Source organism: Electrona antarctica, assembly GCF_951216825.1.
Source record: "Electrona antarctica genome assembly, chromosome: 12".
Lineage (NCBI taxonomy): Eukaryota > Metazoa > Chordata > Actinopteri > Myctophiformes > Myctophidae > Electrona > Electrona antarctica.
This window is the reverse complement of record NC_136793.1, coordinates 18,711,348-18,731,101: the sequence shown is the minus strand read 5'-3', so window position 1 is coordinate 18,731,101 and position 19,754 is coordinate 18,711,348. Positions and strand designations below refer to the sequence as shown.

Here is a 19,754-nt window from a genome sequence, read left to right as displayed (position 1 = left end):
TCTTAAACATTTGTTTTCTAATTTATGGAATTGCTTAGATTTTCCCTTTATTATCGTCATGAAATTAAAATTGCTGAAAAAAATCATTGAATTTGTTTTGAATTCATGAAAATCTTTGCCTTTTTCTGAATGTTTTTTGAAAATGTTTAGAAATAATTAAAAACAATATGTAGGAAACAAAAAGATAAAGCCATCAAAATGTGTCCACGACCCACAAATGGGTCCTGACCCAGTGTTTGGGTCAGGACCTAATCTTTTATCCAAAATAATTAAATAATAAATGATGCAGTAGGCTATAAGTAGGCTATCAATAAGAACTGGCGGCAGTAACTTCCAATTCCAATAGGGCGACTGTGGCTCAAGAGGTAGAGCAGGTCGTCCAATGATCCATGGGTCGGCGGTTCGAATCCCGGCTCCTCCTGGCTACATGTCGAAGGGTCCTTGGGCAAGACACTGAACCCCAAATTGCTCCCGATGTGCTGGTTGGTACCTTGCATGGCTTCCGCCGCAATCGGTGTATGAATGTGTGTGTGAATGGGTGAATGTAATGCACAATCTATGTAAAGCGCCTTGGATAAAGGCGCTATATAAATGCACCATTTACCATTTATGGCACTTTGGAGTATGCTACAGTGGTTCTCAAACGTTTTATTTTCAAGGACTCCATTAGGACTCCATTAGTGGTCATTTAGGGATATAGCTCTTTATGCGTTTGTCTATTCATTCTGTATGTCTGTGGCAAAATTGTAATTTTAACAAAAATGTCCACAACAAGCCAGCATGGCGGTGACTGCTGGTCCTACCGCTTCATTAACAGTGTTATATTAAAGCTTGTTGACAGTAATAACTGAAGCATAGGCCTACATACGGTGCATGGCTGAAGGAAAAGATCAAATATAGGTTCAGCAGCAGATATAATAACGACGATATACATAGTATATACAGCCATATACGTACACATATAAATATAACCCAGTCAGTGTGGTGGTCTGTGTTGTCAGGACGGTCTGGAGACATGCAGTCGGATCAACAGCCAATCGTGTGTGTGTGTGTGCGTGTGCATGTGCGCGTGCGTGCGTGCGTGCGTGCGTGCGTGCGTGCGTGTGTGTGTGTGACACTTTTACAGTCTATGGTGTGACATCATGAGACTGCCTGAGGCAGGATGCATATCATTTTGCAAACATGTAATTTCTTCCAGGAACAGCAGCAGTGTGATGGATGCACGCACATTTGTTATTGTGTCATATTGTATGATCTAGAGCAGGGGTTTTCAACTGATAATGAAACCAGTCCACCACCCTGACCACCAACCTGGGGACCACTGTTGTGTTGAGAGGAGGGATATGGTGGTGTGGGCGTGGTGTGGGGGGAAAATTAACCTTCCATATTAAACTAATTTTGCTGTTCATTGTAACTTATGTATACAGTATGAGCAAGCACTGCAAATGTCCTTATAATGGTGACTCAACCACTAACCAGGCAATCCGGTACAGTTTCCCTTGAGATTCGAACTCCCTTTTATATGGATTTCCCAGTAACTGACTATATTGACACGTCATCATACGGTATACGTCACCAGGTCATTTACTGCTTAGACTGTGATCTTGAGGTATGTGCAACAATGATACTCAGCACATATTGAGACGTGCCATATATTTTATGACATGCAAATGAGGCAAGAGCATGTTCACACACAAGCACGCTTGTGCTTTGCTCTACACGTACACACAAAGTATAAACCAAAATGACTTCATACAGTAGGCCTACATAGCTCATAAATGCAGTTGTCTCATACAGGGATCTGTGCCAGACTGCAGTGTATGCGTGTGTGCGTGCGAGTGTGTAATGGCATGTTTACAGCACCTCAGTGGAACACAACACAAGTAGTACATACAGTACTGTACTCATGAGGATCAACAGTAAGTCAGTGTCTGCCTACACTGAAGCCTTTGCAGCTAGCTGGTTCCTCTCAGTGTCTGCCTACACTCAAGCCTTTGCAGCTAGCTGGTTCCTCTCAGTGTCTGCCTACACTCAAGCCTTTGCAGCTAGCTGGTTCCTCTCAGTGTCTGCCTACACTGAAGCCTTTGCAGCTAGCTGGTTCCTCTCAATGTCTGCCTACACTGAAGCCTTTGCAGCTAGCTGGTTCCTCTCAATGTCTGCCTACACTGAAGCCTTTGCAGCTAGCTGGTTCTCTCAGTGTCTGCCTACACTCAAGCCTTTGCAGCTATAGCTGGTTCCTCCACTTCCTAACAGAAAGGCGTCAGGTAAAGCTCAGGAAAACAAAAACAATCCTCATGAGCTCTGGAAGCTACTAAACAATCAACTAAGCTATGGTCAGAAACTAAAAACCAGATTTTCGAACATAAACATCAAATCGGACAACACTCTCATCACTGACAACCTTGATGTGGCCAACTACTTGAATATCTTCTTTACAAACATAGCAACAACTCTGGTTAACAAACTGCCCTCCCACTCTGGGCTCTTTGGTGTAGAGCACATTACAACCTTCTACAGAAACCTAGGTGTTTGTAAAGACGATTTTAAACTAGTTATGGTAACAACTGATGAGGTAATTAAGAAACTGAGTGCCCTCCAACCCCACAAGGCCACAGGCCATGACAACATTCCCTCCAAATTTCTCAGAGACTCAGCCATCTCTATAGCTCCAATCATCACCCACATAGTAAACCTCTCCATCAAACAGGGACAGGTCCCCCAAGATTTCAAACTGGCCAAAGTAACCCCCTTGCACAAGAAAGGGAGTAAATTAGACCCCGGCAACTACCGCCCTATTTCTATTCTTAGTTCCATCTCGAAAGTGATGGAAAAAATAGTCTATGAACAGGTTGAAAAGTATCTTGCCACTAATAAATTATTGTACGAGTTCCAATCTGGCTTCAGAACATCCCACTCCACTGACACATGCCTTCTCTATTTGAGCGACCACATCAAACAAGAGGTGGACGCTGGCAAATACTGCGGCATGGTCATGCTGGACCTCCAAAAGGCTTTTGACACCGTGAACCACTCCATACTGGTTAACAAGCTAAAAGCAATTGGTTTCGATAGCACATCAGTGAGCTGGATGCAATCCTACCTGGAGGGGAGAGAACAGATGGTGGAAGTGAACGGAACACTGTCCCCCCCCCTCCCAGTGAGCTGTGGCGTTCCACAAGGAAGCATACTAGGGCCTCTACTGTTCCTAATATATGTAAACGACATGACTTCAGCTTGTGACTGCAACTTGTTCCTGTTCGCAGATGACTCAGCACTGCTGGTCTCGGACAGGGACAAACTGCAGGTTGAAAATGCCCTCAGCTCTGAACTCGGTAGAATCTGCACCTGGCTCGCTGATAACAAACTATCTTTACACCTGGGAAAAACTGAATCCATTCTCTTTGGCTCTATTAGTAATCTCAGCAAGGCAAATGGCTTCTTGGTTAGAGTGGGTGACAATGTTATCACACGTAAAGATGAAATTACCTACCTAGGTTCCATCCTGGAGGCTAATCTTTCCGGTGATAAAATGGCCACCAACGTAATCAAAAAAGTCAACCATAGAACAAGATTCCTCTACAGGATCTCCTCACTGGTCAACAAAAACACCTTGAAGACCTTAACAGGAGCCCTTGTACAGGGTTTCTTTGACTATGCATGCACCTCCTGGTACCACAGCACCTCAAAGGCCCTTAAAACCAGGCTCCAGACTTCCCAAAACAAACTGGTCAGGCTCCTACTTGATCTAGCCCCCCGAACCCACCTCACCCCTGCCCACTTCGACAGGCTGGAATGGCTTAGGGTCGACGACAGAGTACAGCATCTTGCAATGGGTCTGGTCCACAAGATTCGATACACCACCAAGATACCCATGTACCTGTCTAGATACTTCCTTAATGTTAACGAAGTCCACACCCACAACACCAGAGGGAGTGCAACGAACCATGTACAACCCAGATTCGGCACAAACAAGGGACTAAATTCTTTTCGCTCCTATGCCACCAAAATGTGGAACGCCCTACCAACTGTCATTAAGACATGCGAATCCCTTGACTCCTTCAAAACCGCTCTCAAAGGGCACCTACGGATGGCTGCAATTCGAAACTGGCCCCCGTAAAATCTGAATCCCCCCCCCCGCCCCCCCCTTTTTTCCCCTCACTGTATATATTTCTTTTCCCTTTTTACCTCCTTTATGATGAATTCCTGTTCTGTCTATAGAAGTGTCTATTTGTACGTCTCTAAATGTTTTGATGATTTGAACATGGTGGACCCTATTGGAAACAAGTGTAATGCTTAATTGGGTCGTCCACTCACAGTTAACAGCCTTTGTATTGAGTTTGTGCTTGAAATGTACTGTAATTCTGCAAACTGTTAATAAATTCTTCAATTGCCTTGGCCCTCAGCACAGGAGCCCCTTAGGGACGTGTTTTGAGCTCCCTTCTCTACATCTATCTGCTGAATGACAATATAAAATAAAAAAATATATGTATCTATCTTAAAAGCCGGGTTTTTGTAAGGGTGGGGGTTTATTCCTTTCGATTTCCTTTTGCATATGATTAGGAGTTGTTTGAGAGTTGTATTTTGGTTTATTAATTTGGTAGTTTATAGTTATGGTTCTACAAGCAGTGCGAGGTGTTGTGAGCTATTTTCACAATATTTACTTGTGGAACTGAGTCAAATGTAATGCCTCCAATTCCAAGTGCTTGTCAGGGTGAGATGTCCCCAGTTCAAATATGATTATTGGTGGGGGGGTCACCGTCACAGCCTGAATATTTTGGGAACCCTTACCCTATAGGGCATCCAAATCAACTAAGTGTACAGGGTTTAAGTGCTGAGTGTTTCAAGTGCTTGTAACTGTGTGTTCACACATTACATGAAAATATCGTTTTAATCACGGAAATGAGATTGAGCAACTACATGTTCTATTTCATGACAAAATAATTTTGATACTTTATAATCATGCTGTCAAAAAACACACAAGCATGTGTTTTTCCTCTGCTTATGGGGGTCCCTGGCACAAATCTCTTCAAATGGTGGTCTATAGCCAAATACATATTTATTTGGCATGAAAATGCACCAGTGCTTTGCTCTACATGACAAACTAGCTAACTGTACACAAAGGCATGCATCGTACTCTACCTGATGCAATATTCAACATAGCACTATTTCAAAACATTAGCCTACAGCCCTACACACACCCAGATGTTGTCAAATCCTGTTCGGAAAATCCTACTCACTAGAGTCACTACACATAATCCACCCTGCCCAGAGAAAACATGGAGGGTGTTCCATGTATAGCAAAAAAAACAAAAACAAACACAGAAAAGGTACAGAAATATTATTCCAAATGAACTGTGAATCACAGAAACACAACAGCAGACGTGGAAAACCTTTATGAACTAGAACATGTGTTATATTCAGTGGTGTGAAGTAACTAAGTAACATGTACTGTACTTGAGTACAGTACTTATGTAACATTTTGAGATAATTTTACTTATTTCTAATAATCAATAGGCTACTTATACATCTACTCCACTACATCTCAGAGGCAAAGAATATGTGTACAATATTATTGCAGTTTTTACTCCCACTATAATTATATTAAAACTTTAGTTACTAGTTATTCTGTAGATTTTGATAATTATTACAAAAACCCCTTCTGGCCTATACTTTGGCAATTTATAATAGCCGATCAAGTGACGCGTTGTGAGCTTGTATACCAGCCATTTTCAAAGGATTTTTATTGCGACTGCAGGTCGCAGTTAACTATGAAATCATCCATTTCCCGTCAGTCAGTTGGTCACGCCCCATATATGGTCATGCCTCGTGACATCACATGATGTCATCAATATTAAGCCCATATATGGAGATCCTGGATATCATCAATATTGGCCAGCAACTCGACCATAGCTGGCTACTAAGACCACATAATGCCTTATCAACGCAGATGGCAGTTTGACAGGGACAGTTTAAATTTATATAATGTGGACATCTACACCGACCGGCATACCGTTACAGAGACGCTCTCCCAGGCCATAACTGCGCTGTCTGAGGAGCCAGATACAGATGGCAGTGTGCAGTTTGGTCAGATGCAGGGCACCGTGGTTGGCATCAGATATTACACTGGAGTGGTAAACCCAGGGGAAATGGTCGCTCTTGTACGGGAACCCCAGAATCCATATGACCGTAATGCTGTGATGGTGGCTAACATGTATGGCAGCCAGGTGGGACATATCAAACGAGAGTTGGCAGCAGCCATGACTTACGTCATGGATAACAACTTGGCAAAAATAGAGGGGTTGGTGCACATGGGGAAAACCAATGCTTTCAATATGCCAGTGATGTTGACTTTCTGGGGGAAAGAAGAGCACAAAGATGCTGTGATTGAACAAATGGCACGGCATGGATTCAGACTAAATCTACATGCCCCGTATGTAATCATCCCACTGTCTGCAGAGGAGTTAAAGAATGCCTTTGACAATCTATTTGAAGGTCTGATGGAGAGTAAAGATGGAGAGAAAGATGCTGCAGAGTCGGTGTGCACTCCCTTGTTGGCCCACCAGAAGCAGGCGTTGTCCTGGATGTGTGCATGTGAGAACAACACTGGTCTGCCACCCTTCTGGTCCATAAAGGGAGAACTCTACTACAACAGCATCACATGCTTCAATACCAGGGAAAGGCCACAGAGGGTCCGCGGGGGTATACTGGCTGATGACATGGGACTGGGTAAAACTCTGACAACCATTGCTCTGATCCTCACTAACTTCCACAAGGAAAAGCCCCTGCCTCTAGAGAAGTGTGAGGCACAATCTGCTAGCCTAGAGAAGGCGCACAAACCAGATGGAGGCAGTGATAAACAAGACAACACTGAAGTGAAAGAGGCAGCAGCAGGCTCTGTCTGTGCAGACGATGCCAGTTCCCAGGATGATGTGGTGTTCGTCGATTCATCAGAGGTAGTTGGAGGGGTGTTCGTCGATTCATCAGAGGTAGTTGAAGAATCCGGCAAGCCACAGAAAAAAACCAAGCCAAAGGCCAGGAAAGAGGCTCCAGCATTGCACGAGGATGTAGAATTTTTGCAAGTGTTGAGTGGATTAACATCAGATGGACGCTCAAAGACCAAGACGGCTGCTAAGAGGCATACTCCACATTCTGGTGTGCAATCTTCCACCACTCATACTGAAGAGGACCTGTCAGCCCGAGCCACTCTTATCATCTGCCCTCTGTCTGTGCTTAGTAACTGGCTGGACCAATTTGAGCAGCATGTTGCTCCTGACGTGAAGCTCAATGTGTATCTGTATTACGGGTCGGAACGCAACAGAAACAAAACATTTCTGTCCTCTCAGGACATCGTGCTGACCACCTACAATGTCCTCTCTGCTGACTTCGGGAATAACAGTCCCCTCCATGGTGTCAATTGGCTGAGGGTGGTGTTGGATGAGGGACATGTGATACGGAACCCCAATGCACAGATGAGCAAGGCTGTACTCGCGCTGAAAGCACATCGCCGCTGGATACTCTCTGGAACACCCATCCAGAACAGTGTGAAAGACCTGTGGATGCTGCTGGCTTTCCTATGTCTGAAGCCTTTTGACGTGAAGGAGTGGTGGGAGAGGGTCATCCAGAGACCTGTTGCACAGGGAAACAGGGATGGTCTTGAGAACCTCCAGACTCTGGTGAAGTGCATCACCCTGAGGAGAACCAAGTCCAGCACAGTGAATGGGCACCCCCTGGTGTCTCTGCCTGAAAAGACGGTGTGTGTGGAGCAGGTTGAAATGACCCCTCAGGAGAGAAACGAGTACGAGATGGCACACAATGAGGGAAAGACCACCATTAACAGATACGTGGCTGAGGGGACCATGTTGAGGAACTATGCTGATGTGCTGGCCATCCTGATGAGGCTTCGACAGTACTGCTGCCACCCGGCTCTGGTGGCCAAAATACTCAAAGAACTGAGCTCGTCTGCCACGTCGTCTGAGCTACGAGAGCGTCTGATACAGAAGCTGCGGTTGGTGCTAGCCAGTGGCTGTGACGAGGAGTGTTCCGTGTGCCTGGATTCAGTGCATCTGCCCGTCATCACACACTGCGCCCACATCTACTGCCGCGCCTGCATCGCCCGGGTCATCAGCGCCGAACAGGACAGGGCACGTTGTCCTCTCTGTCGAAGTGACATTAAGACCAGCCAACTGGTGGAGGTGCCACCAGAGGAGTTGGAAGAGAAAGACGAGATGCAATCTGAGAAGTGGAGGACCAGTTCAAAGGTAGACGCTCTGATGGCTAATCTACTCCGTCTGCGGAATGAGGATTGCACCATCAAATGTCTGGTTGTCTCTCAGTTCACACGCTTCCTCAACATACTGGAGATCCCACTCAGGGAGCAAGGCTTCAGCTTTGTTCGTCTGGATGGCAGCATGACCCAGAAGAAACGTGCCCAGGTCATCCAGGATTTCCAGAACCCCACTCCCGACAGTCCTGTCATCATGCTGCTGTCTCTCAAAGCCGGAGGGGTGGGGCTTAACTTGACCGCCGCATCTCACGTCTTTCTCATGGATCCGGCATGGAATCCTGCAGCTGAAGAACAGTGTATTGACCGCTGCCACCGCCTGGGCCAGAAGAGGAAGGTGGTGGTCACCAAGTTCATTGTGAAGGACTCGGTGGAGGAGAAGATGGTGCAGATCCAGAGGCAAAAGCAGGACCTGGTGGAGAAGGCCTTCGGTAAGAAGAATGCAGAGAGGAAGACGTCACGCATTGATGATATCAGAGCTTTGATGGAGCTGTAAAAGGATGCTGTGCACACAAGAACCTCAAACCTTTGTTAATTGAATTCACAGAGCGTATAAGTGAAATTACTTTTACATTGATGGATTTACAGACCAGCCTGTGTGTGTGTGTGTGTGTGTGTGTGTGTGTGTGTGTGTGTGTGTGTGTGTGTGTGTGTGTGTGTGTGTGTGTGTGTGTGTGTGTGTGTATGTGTGTGTGTGTGTGTGTGTGTGTGTGTGTGTGTGCACGTGCGTGCGTGACGCCGCCACGCTGCTCTCAGTGCCATCCAGCGGTATTGCCGTGGTACTTCCGTGCTCACACACACCCACAGATACACACATAGTTATGCATAGGAGTGGTGGCTAGCACCACTCAAAAAGTGTCCACTAGTTCCTAGTTCCAGAAGCTGGTTGCGAATCACAGCAGAGTCTACGCTAGACCAACAATGAACACATGTTGTACTACCCTGCCTCCTGCTGGAAGAGCTGACTTATACACATCCAGCACACACTGGTCTGGTTTTCTCCACCAGGCCGAAGGCATGGGGAGAGAGTATGTTTTGCACTCTGTCCGTGTGTGTGTGTGTGTGCGTGCGTGTGTGTGCGTCCGTCCGTCCGTCCGACTGCGTACAGCTAATCTCCGGCACTGTTGGCCTGGTCGATGCCAAACTGTGCACACACACTCCCTGGATGCCAACGAAGAAACTCTGCCCCAAATTCTCCACAATGGCCTATTATAGCGCCACGCCCACCATGAGGCAGATTTTAGCCGAACACATTTCTTTATATTACTCGTACAGATTTTATCCATACATCATGCAAATCGCTATCTCGACAGTCATGTGATCAATACAGACCATGTCCTCCCTGGTTTAAACTCACCCTGCCTTCAAAATTTCAAATCAAATAAATAAATAGTTTAATTTAGGTAATTCTGACAGTGTTATAAAATAAAACTGTTTGTTCCCGCTTGTGGCCTTCAACAGATCATCATATAATTTGAAAATAATATTATGTTCAGTCATACTGATTGCCTCACACTTCAGTGCTTCTCAAAAAACACATTTCTTCACTGTGCCCTTACTTACAGACATCTTTAACACATCCCTGTGTCAGGCTGTACCAAAATGCTTCAAATCTGCCACCATCATTTAAGTGAAAGACGTGCCCTGTATCATGCTTAAATGACTGTTGTCCCATAGCACTGACACCTACCATTATGAAGTGCTTTGAGAGACTGGTCTTGGAGCACATCAAAAGTGCCCTGCCCCACAACATGGACCCACATCAGTATGCATATCGGGCCAATCGGTCCACTGATTATGCTGTTCCCTGCACTTAGGGCCTTAACACACCTAGACAAGAGAACGCGTACATCAGAATGATGTTCATTGACTTTAGCTCTGCTTCTGGACTCTGATTCTGGACTTTCTCAACTGCAGGCCGCAGTCAGCTAGAATAGGAGGACGTAGTTGAAGTTCTAGCACCATTACACTGAGTACCGTCTCTCCCCAGGGCTGCGTGCTCAGTCCACTCCTGATCACCTTGCTGATGACTCTGATCAGATTCTTTTACTGTTTTATTTATCTACTGTATCTATCTATCTATCTATCTATCTATCTATCTATCTATCTATCTATCTATCTATCTATCTATCTATCTATCTATCTATCTATCTATCTATCTATTCTACGCAAAGCACAGGCACATAAGGATCCATTTGGTTAACTATCAATTATTTGGCTGTGGACCCCCTGGAACCTCCTCAAGGACCTCAAGGTTAATTGGAGCATGCTTTGAGCTGATCTCCAGAGACTCATTCCCCTCATTAGAAGTGAAAAACAATGATTATCTTCCATCATTGCACCTGTTGAGCTGGTATTTCATCAGCTCTGGCCCACATGTCATCCTTGGCAAACACACACCTGCCCACCTGGAGATAGTCTACTGTTGGCACAAGATGTGAATAATAAGAACAAAGGTACACATACACAAAGAACCACAGAGCTCAAAGCTTTTATTGTGTTTTATCCTGTGATATTATGTACAAATACATGGATATGTATTTGCAACACTAACCTAAAATAATTCCTGCCATCAAAAAGTGAACATAGTTTAATTCCTTGTTAGGGTTTTTTACGTGTTCCTTTAAGAATAACATTTGACTGCACTACCTGGACTGCAATCAATCAATCAATCAATCAATCAATCAATCAATCAATCAATCAATCAATCAATCAATCAATCAATCAATCAATCAATCAATCAATCAATGCCCACTGCTCTTGAAACCAGCATGTTACATCACTACTATGAAGGACTACCCTAACGAATTTTGAGTGGTGCAACCACTCCTATAGACAGCTATGTGTGTCTCTGGGTCTGTCCCTGGCTGGCTGGGTCTGTCCGAGCACGAAAATAGCTTTTGGTTGGTTTTCACAACCAAGTGTCACTGTTGCGCAGCCTATATTGGATGGAGCCCGCACACCACAGGTACAAGAAAGACGTTCTTTATTGAGAATAAAGAACGTCTTTCTTGTATCTGTGGTGTGCGGGCTCCATCCAATATCTACTGAAGTTTCTTTAGCCCAGCACCCAGCCTGTCAATGTGTGTATTCTACGTCCGCCACTGTTGCGCAGCCTCACACACACACACACACACACACACACACACACACACACACACACACACACACACACACACACACACACACACACACACACACACACACACACACACACACACACTTAATATATTAACTGTATGATGACTTGGGGTGTTACAGTAGTAGAAGTACCCCCTGGGGACCCCCACATGGTAACTGTCATTTCTCAACCATTTCGGACGCGGGGCGGCTCGCCGCAACCGGGCCGGCACCCCGGCCGCATTCCTGTGGGTCTGGAACTTCCAGGGACCTCCGGGCACCCCCACATGGAGTTGCACCACTCACTTCACACAGGTTTGATTTTTCTATTTGTTTTACTCTATTTGTTTTAATTCAGTGCTCCTCAAAAATGTCATGTCATCCCAAATTGAATGCATTTGTCTGCAGACCCTTATCTGAAGTATTGTTTCGTTCAAAATGTCTATAAAAAGGCAGATCTACAAGCTCACGAAAATAAAAACAAATGTTCCTCTGGGTCTCAAATTGGAGTCTGGAGACGTTCAGGACTCCTTGAGGGGGTTCAAGGGAGGTCACCACTCCCCAGCTAAATGAGGAACGGTTTAAACATATAAGGTTATAAGCCCTATTGGGCCACATTGCACAATCTTTCACGACGCCAATCTGAGCAAATGGTGGCACACAGAATGGCACAGCACTGAGTATAAAACTAAACTGGACAATAGATTTAGAGAAGGGAGGGGGGGTTGTTAGACAGAACAAGACAATCATGAGGGCTTCTCTAGACATGCTATCATACTTGATATTGTTCTCTTCATTCTCTCCTTTATCTTCCTCTTCTTGTGAGTTGCAGGCACAGTTTAATCTCAACAGAATTTACAAGCCAGGGGACTTGGTTTTGGGTGCCGTGTTTGATATCCATCTCTCCTCTGTCTTCCCTGATCTCTCTTTCACCTCTGAACAACAGGACCCCATTTGCTATGAGTGAGTATCATAATACAACAGAAAGAAAGAGGACAGGGACCTCGTTTTGATGTATGGATGTTGTATACTGTAATTCCATAAAGTGGCATTTTGTGTGTTAGTTTCGATATTGACGAGTTCAGATGGGCCCAGACCATGGCTTTTGCGGTCACTGAGATCAACAGAGACCCCAGCCTGCTACCCAATGTGACTCTGGGGTATGTTCTCTATGATACCTGTTACACGCCTGGAGTTGGATTCCGTGCAGCGTTGTCGTTGATCAGTGGGAGAGACGAGCGATTTCAGTTGGATGAGAGCTGTGTTGGCTCTCCTCCAGTGCTCGGAATTGTGGGTGATCCTTCCTCAGAACATATTATTGCCAAGTCTAGTGTATTAGGTTTGTACAGAGTGCCGCTGGTAAGTTGCTCACTTGAACACTCTTTTACCATCACCTGTTGACGATGATGTGATTTGGTGGTTTATCATTATGGTTGCTGTCGGACAGAAACCGTGTAAACGTATCTCTACGTTTACACTTTTTTCTTTTGCAAATGAAATGCCCTACATCGTCACACACTCACACTACAGTGTCAAAGAAAATAATTGCCCATCTACAACCACAAAGCGCATCATTTTGCAGCACATTTTGAACTTGTAGATAGGCTTTGTTTGGGTTTAATGTTTGTTTTGTAAACGCCATTGACAATGAAGGGAAGATTCACGTCATAATGTACCTCATTACGTCATATTGTCTCTTTATTGTTAATGGCGTTTAATGTTTGTGTGGGCACCGTTTGTTTTACATCACCATTACATCACCTAATCAACATGAGTTAGACTTTAATATATTATCGCCCCTCACTTCACACGGGTGTGATTTTTTTTATTTGATATACTGAAAAGTAACAGTTTTGGACATATGAGGTTTCCACCTAACAGCAACGATATACAATATGATGTACCATGTATAGGTCTATAAAAGCTTGAAAGACATACTTACTTGCAGGAAGAGCATGTGAGCGTAGCAGATATATTTAGAATGTAGGTTTTCGTAAGGTCAGAGTGCAATGCATGTGTGTTGCAGGTTTGATTCAATCTGGACCTATAAGATTAAGAATGCTAAGGCCCTGAGGTCAGGCTGGTCTGTGGTCACATATAATGTGTTTGTATAGACCTGGGGTTGGGGAGTAAGCTATTTGGAGTATTAGCCATAATGTTTCACAAATTATAACATTGTAACATTAAATCGTATGTATCAATCAGCCATAGGCTATATAACAATGTAACAACAATGTCAAAATACAAAACACATTGCAACATATGCACACCATGCATTCTGTAAGTGGCAAAGGAGGCTGAGAAAGAGAGAGAGAGAGAGACAGAAATTAAATCTAGGTGAGCAGTGAGTGACAGATTGAGATGAGACCATTCGTCCCAAAACAACCGTTGTATATTACATATGTTTTTTTCCCACCCTCAGATTAGTTCCTATGCCCAGTGCTCATGTCTGAGTGACCGGAAGCAGTACCCTTCCTTCTTTAGAACCATGATAAGTAATACCATCCAGGTGAACTTCTAAGTAGTTCATCATGTTCCAATCCACACACATAACAAATATCTTCTAGTGAATGTAATCAATATTGCTTACCAGCTACCATTGGCTTTTGTGCATTACTGCTGGAGCCTAATGTCTTCCTCTGTTGACAGCATCAAAAGAGAATGAATACCTTTTAATTGTGGAATCTATGTAGGAAATTCACAAATTGTGATCTATAGTTTAAGCATGCATCCCTCCATTCTTCATCCAATCAGGTGCGAGCTATGCTCCAGATTATGAGACGGTTCGATTGGACCTGGATAGGAGTAGTGTTTACGGATGATGTCTTTGGCCACGATGCAGCCCACATCATCCAGTCAGAGCTGGCCCAGTCTGGTTGGGGTTGCCTGGCTTACTTGGAGGTTCTGCCCTGGGACCGCGACCCAGCGGAACTCCAGAGGATTGTCTCTATGATGAAGACATCGACAGCTCGCGTGGTCGTTGTGTTTGAATATGGCATGCATCTGATTAAACTGATGGACGAGGTTCGGATTGGGGTCCATACAATGTGGGAACCTGGAATTTGTTAAATTGCATTGCGCAATGCAATGCAATTTAATCAGTGTTAGGATCACCAAATTGATTAATTTCTCTTCTGCACAATAAGCAAATAATCAAACCATTCACACATCTCATTGCTAAAACAAATCTTATGTTGTTAGAATTGTATTAGACTGCATTTGTCAGGATACAATAATTATTATTATTATTATTACAATTTGTATTATTATTGATTACAATTAACAGGTGGTAAAGCAGAATGTGACAGGTCTACAGTTGATAGCTGATTTGAGTTTTATAGAACAGCCAAAGCTCCAGACTCCACACTACATGCCGTATGTGAGAGGCACCCTGGGTATTGCAGTCCGTCGTGGAGAGATACCAGGCCTCAAAGACTTCTTGTCGAAAATACGTCCTGGAAATGACATTGACAACAGCCATGAAAACGTCATAGTGAGTCATTTGTATAATTTTGACATTCAATATTGTGTAAACAATACTTTTGTTAGGCTGTGATACAAGAGAACAACAGTGATAAAGAGAACAATAGAATAATATGATAGAATCTGAAGAATCTGAATTAACTTACTTTATCGCAGGTTTACAAGTGTAACAAAGTGTTTTTGTTCAAGATCCATTGTTTGTTTTTTTTCTTTTAGGAAGAGTAAAATAAAAGAGGGGGGACAGGGAGACAAGGATAAATATAAATCAAACAGTGAAAAGAAAAATGTCTAGAATAGGCAAAAATCTAAAATATACACATAGCATAATCCAGCTGACATGAAGTTTTTAGCATTAGACACAAAGGTGGTAGCACAAAGCACATAGGCCTACTACTGAATCTTTTGAAATCTGATTTCAATCCGTTTTCAAATATTCACAAGGTATTACATTTCTGTCTGAGTTTCCAGGTGAGACAGTTTTGGGAGCTCACATTTCGGTGTAAATTTGCACCCCTTCCATCAGAGTGGGTGGACGCTGGTGGAAGGGTGTGTACTGGACAAGAGGACCTGGGAACAGCAGAAAGTACCCTGCTGGATTTTGATCTCAGGCAAGAGTACAATGTGTACAAGGCGGTGTATGCTGTGGCCCATGCCCTCCATGACATGATGCAATGTGTGCCAGGAAGAGGGCCGTTCACTGGGCACAGCTGTGCCAGTTTGCACACAATACAGCCATGGCAGGTGTGATATACTGTTCTACTGTGTAGAACAGTTTACTAGAGTTTCTAGTTGATTATTAATCATTTTCTTTTAGTGATGTCCGGTAATATTATGTATTACCTGCATTAAATGTTTCGGCCTGGCGGAGACTAGTGTTAGTAATCGGTCGGACTAACGGGAGGTCAGAACAATGATATGTTACCCTGTGAACAATTACTCCTACAGATTTTGTCCACACATCGCACAAATCGGTAGGCATGTGAATAACAGGAATCTGTCCAATTCTTCATAGGTTATTCCATTGGCATCTAAAGTTAGTTAGTAGGAGTGGTCCGTTTTGAACAAAATGCCTCAAATCATGAACAATGCGTCAGATTGCCATTTTTTCAACCTGACCTGGCGATCCAAGAAGCACTTTCTCTTTTCCTTTTTTTTTTTAAATATTTTTTATCCCACGATTTTGCAGCCCATATTTTCACCCAGTGTCAATTATCTAATGTAATCCTGGGCGCTACACTTCCTCTGCCAACCTGGGGGGGCAGCGGACTGACCTCATTCTTCCTTCTGGACACGGGGAGAACATGCAAACTCCACACGGAAGCACTTTATATTTTTCAAAATATACTACGTATGTATGTGTTAAAATCATGTTGTAAATACTGCAAGCGTTAATACATAAACTCCTGGTCAATGATTATGCTTTAAAAAAATGTCTTGCTCTTCATAATTTTGCTCATCACCCTTTCTAGCTTGTGTATTACCTGGAAAAGGTCAACTTCACCACATCATTTGGTGATCATGTATCATTTGATGAGAATGGTGATCCTTTACCAATCTGTGATATCATGAACTGGGTGTGGCTCCCTGATGGAAGCGCAAAGATTCACAATGTAGGTGTATTCAAGAAGTCAGCCTCTGGAGATGAAGAACTCATCCTTGATGAAGACAGAATCTTCTGGAACTTTGAAATCAACAAGGTCACTTTGGATTTCTAAAATAAGTAATGTTGAGCTCATGATGTGAATGTAATTTAGTTTGGACTGAAATTGATTTACTTCCTCTGTAGCCTCCTCGGTCAGTGTGCAGTGAGAGCTGTTCCCCTGGAACCCGTGTGGCCAGAAGGAAAGGAGAACCTGTCTGCTGCTTTGACTGCATTGCTTGTTCTGAGGGAGAGATCAGCAATGAGACTGGTAGGTTTACATTATGTATGTATGTACATTAGGTTCTCTTTAGGAAGAATGGATAGTGTACTTGTCTGTCCCATTAATCTTGACCTCTCGTACAAGGTTAATCGATCGACTATGCATGCACCTCTTGGTACCAGCATCTCAAATGCCCTTAAAACAAGGTTCCAGACTTCCCAAAACAAACTGGTCAGGCTGCTACTTGGCCTCACTCCCCGAACCCACCTCACCCCTTCCCACTTTGATAGGCTGGAATGGCTTAGGGTTGACGACAGAGTACAGCATCTTGCAATGGGTCTGGTCCACAAGATTTGATACACCACCAAGATACCCATGTACCTGTAAGTCTAAATACTTCCTTAATGTCAATGAGTCCACACCCATAACACCAGAGGGAGTTCATGTGCAACCCAGATTCGGCACAAACAAGGGACAAAATTATTTTCGCTCCTATGCCACCAAAATGTGGAACGCCCTACAAACAGCCATTAAGACATGCAAATCCCTTTACTCCTTCAAATGCGCTCTCAAAGGGCACCTATGGACGGCTGCAATTCGAAACTGGACCCGTCAAATCTGATTCCCCCACCCACCCCTTTTTCCCCTCAATGTATTTGTTTTATTTTTATTTTTCCTTTTTACCTCCTATATGATTGATGATCCTATATATAGAAGTGTATATTTGTAGGTCTCTAAATGTTATGAATTGAACATGGTGGACCCTATTGTAAACAAGTGTAATGCTTTATGGTGTCGTCCACAGTTAACAGTTTTGTATTGAGTTGTGCTTAAAAATGTAAGCTACTGTAATTCTCCAATCTGTTAATCAATCAATCAAACCTCTTTGTTAGACTCTACAGAGTGCACCAGTTGTCCAGAGGACTTCTGGTCCAGTCCCCAGCGTGACCACTGTGTCCCTAAGAGCATGGAGTTCCTCTCCTACCATGAGGGCCTGGGCATCTCATTGACAACCATCTCATTGCTGGGCACACTTATCTGTGCCTTTGTCCTGGGAATCTTCATTTATCATCGAGACACACCCATGGTACGCGCCAACAACTCCGAACTCAGCTTCCAACTTTTGATGTCACTCAAACTATGTTTCTTGTGCTCACTGCTGTTCATTGGCCGTCCCAGACTGTGGACTTGTCAGCTGAGGCATGCAGTATTTGGGATCAGCTTTGTGCTGTGTGTCTCGTGTATCCTGGTAAAGACTATGGTGGTGTTGGCTGTGTTCAAGGCCTCCAAGCCTGGGGGTGCAGACATTATGAAGTTTTTCGGTATTATGCAGCAGAGAGGAACAGTTCTGGCTCTTACTTCCATCCAGGCAATAATCTGCACAGCCTGGCTTGTTTCTGCCTCACCAACTCCTTATAAAAACACACAATACCACAGTGATAAGATAGTCTATGAGTGTGAAGTAGGATCAACAATTGGTTTTGCAATGTTACTAGGTTATATTGGTTTACTAGCACTCCTCAGCTTCCTCCTAGCATTCATGGCAAGGAATCTTCCAGACAACTTCAATGAAGCCAAGTTAATCACTTTCAGCATGTTGATCTTCTGTGCCGTGTGGATAGCCTTCATCCCAGCATATATCAGCTCTCCAGGCAAATATGCAGATGTAGTGGAGGTATTTGCTATTTTAGCATCTAGTTTTGGCCTTTTGGTGGTGCTGTTTGGACCCAAGTGTTATATAATCCTTTTGAAACCTGAGAGAAACACTAAGAAGTCCATCATGGGTCGCAGTGCCACCAAGACATAGAAATACAAAATAAAATATGTTCTGTAGTGTGTATACTATATGTATATGGAAATATTTGATTGCTACTGTATTATAGCTATTATTGTCTAACATCATTATTACTTAGATAGCATTTTATGTAGACATAGCACTCTATAACATACGCAGTTTCATTATATAGATATTCCACTGTTAGATTCTTCTTCTTCTTACGTATGATTCATTATGACTATTTTTGATGTATTTGATGTATTACCATGTTTTTTGTTCTTGCTTACTGTAAATCGCGCTGGATAAAGAGCGTCTGCCATATGCCTAAATTGTAAATTGATTATTGAAGGGATCTGGTTTCAATGGGTTTTTAAAGCTCCTTGAACTGCTGGTCTAACTCACTTGTTGCTCACCCCTCCCACCATGGCAGGTTATTCAGTGCAGGGAGAATTGTACAACGATTGTTTACTCTATAATGCATACTGTGTAGGTAACAATGTCATCAACATGTTCATAGTTCATACTCTATATATTTATAATTATTAAACCACCAAGGTAAATGTTTTACAGTTAACGACTAGTGAGTAAATGTAGCCTATAATCTGCCATACATTGTATGTTGTCTACTCTAAACTTACTGCTCTGTGTGCACACAGATCTTTACCATTTACTCGCCAAATTATGCTTTGGGCATTCACAGTTCACTCTTCAATGCAAGTGAAACAGGTCTCCGTGGGTGCAGATATTCAGCACCCAGCTCATTGATATACGTTATATACACATACTGACATGATACTGACATGACACTGACCATGATACTGACGTGACACTGAATGACACTAACAGGAACACATTTTGCACAAAGTTCTTAAATAAACTTGAATCACTGTAAAAGGCCTCTTTTCCCTTCATCTTTATCCTTTTAGCATATGGAGTTTAACGATAGGCCTATAAACTTGGGTAGTGTCCAAGTCCAATACTTCTGGCACTACTGGTTACTGACGACTAGGAGGATGTTCAGACGTGTGCTCTAATAATTAACAGAAGTCCAAAACGTTTGTGTTGAGTAGATCAAATGTATTATTGCCGTTGTCCTATATACAGCATCAAATAAATACAATAAACCAACCATCAAAATGCATATACAGACCACAGGTCTAGTTGCACAGTTTAAAACAGTGTGCCTCTGTCTATCAGCAACACCTGTGCTTAATCAGGGACAAGATTAAAT

At 43.4% G+C, this 19,754-nt stretch overlaps 2 protein-coding genes across 2 annotated transcripts; both read left to right on the top strand.

Annotated features, from left to right (window-relative positions):
- Window positions 1-5,930: 5,930 nt before the first annotated feature.
- Window positions 5,931-8,785, top strand: LOC306934322 (helicase-like transcription factor; the record flags this gene model as incomplete). Its single annotated transcript, XM_079516893.1, has 1 exon — window positions 5,931-8,785. One exon carries the CDS (start codon window positions 5,931-5,933, stop codon window positions 8,775-8,777), a length of 2,847 nt encoding a protein of 948 aa, XP_079373019.1. The 3' UTR covers window positions 8,778-8,785.
- A 1,190-nt stretch (window positions 8,786-9,975) lies between these two features.
- On the top strand, window positions 9,976-18,553 carry LOC306934321 (extracellular calcium-sensing receptor-like; the record flags this gene model as incomplete). The annotated part of the gene is made up of 7 exons (XM_079516892.1): window positions 9,976-10,046; window positions 12,466-12,691; window positions 14,156-14,425; window positions 15,410-15,625; window positions 16,354-16,581; window positions 16,671-16,794; window positions 17,640-18,553. 7 exons carry the CDS (start codon window positions 9,976-9,978, stop codon window positions 18,551-18,553), a joined length of 2,049 nt encoding a protein of 682 aa, XP_079373018.1.
- Between the last annotated feature and the right edge of the window lie 1,201 nt (window positions 18,554-19,754).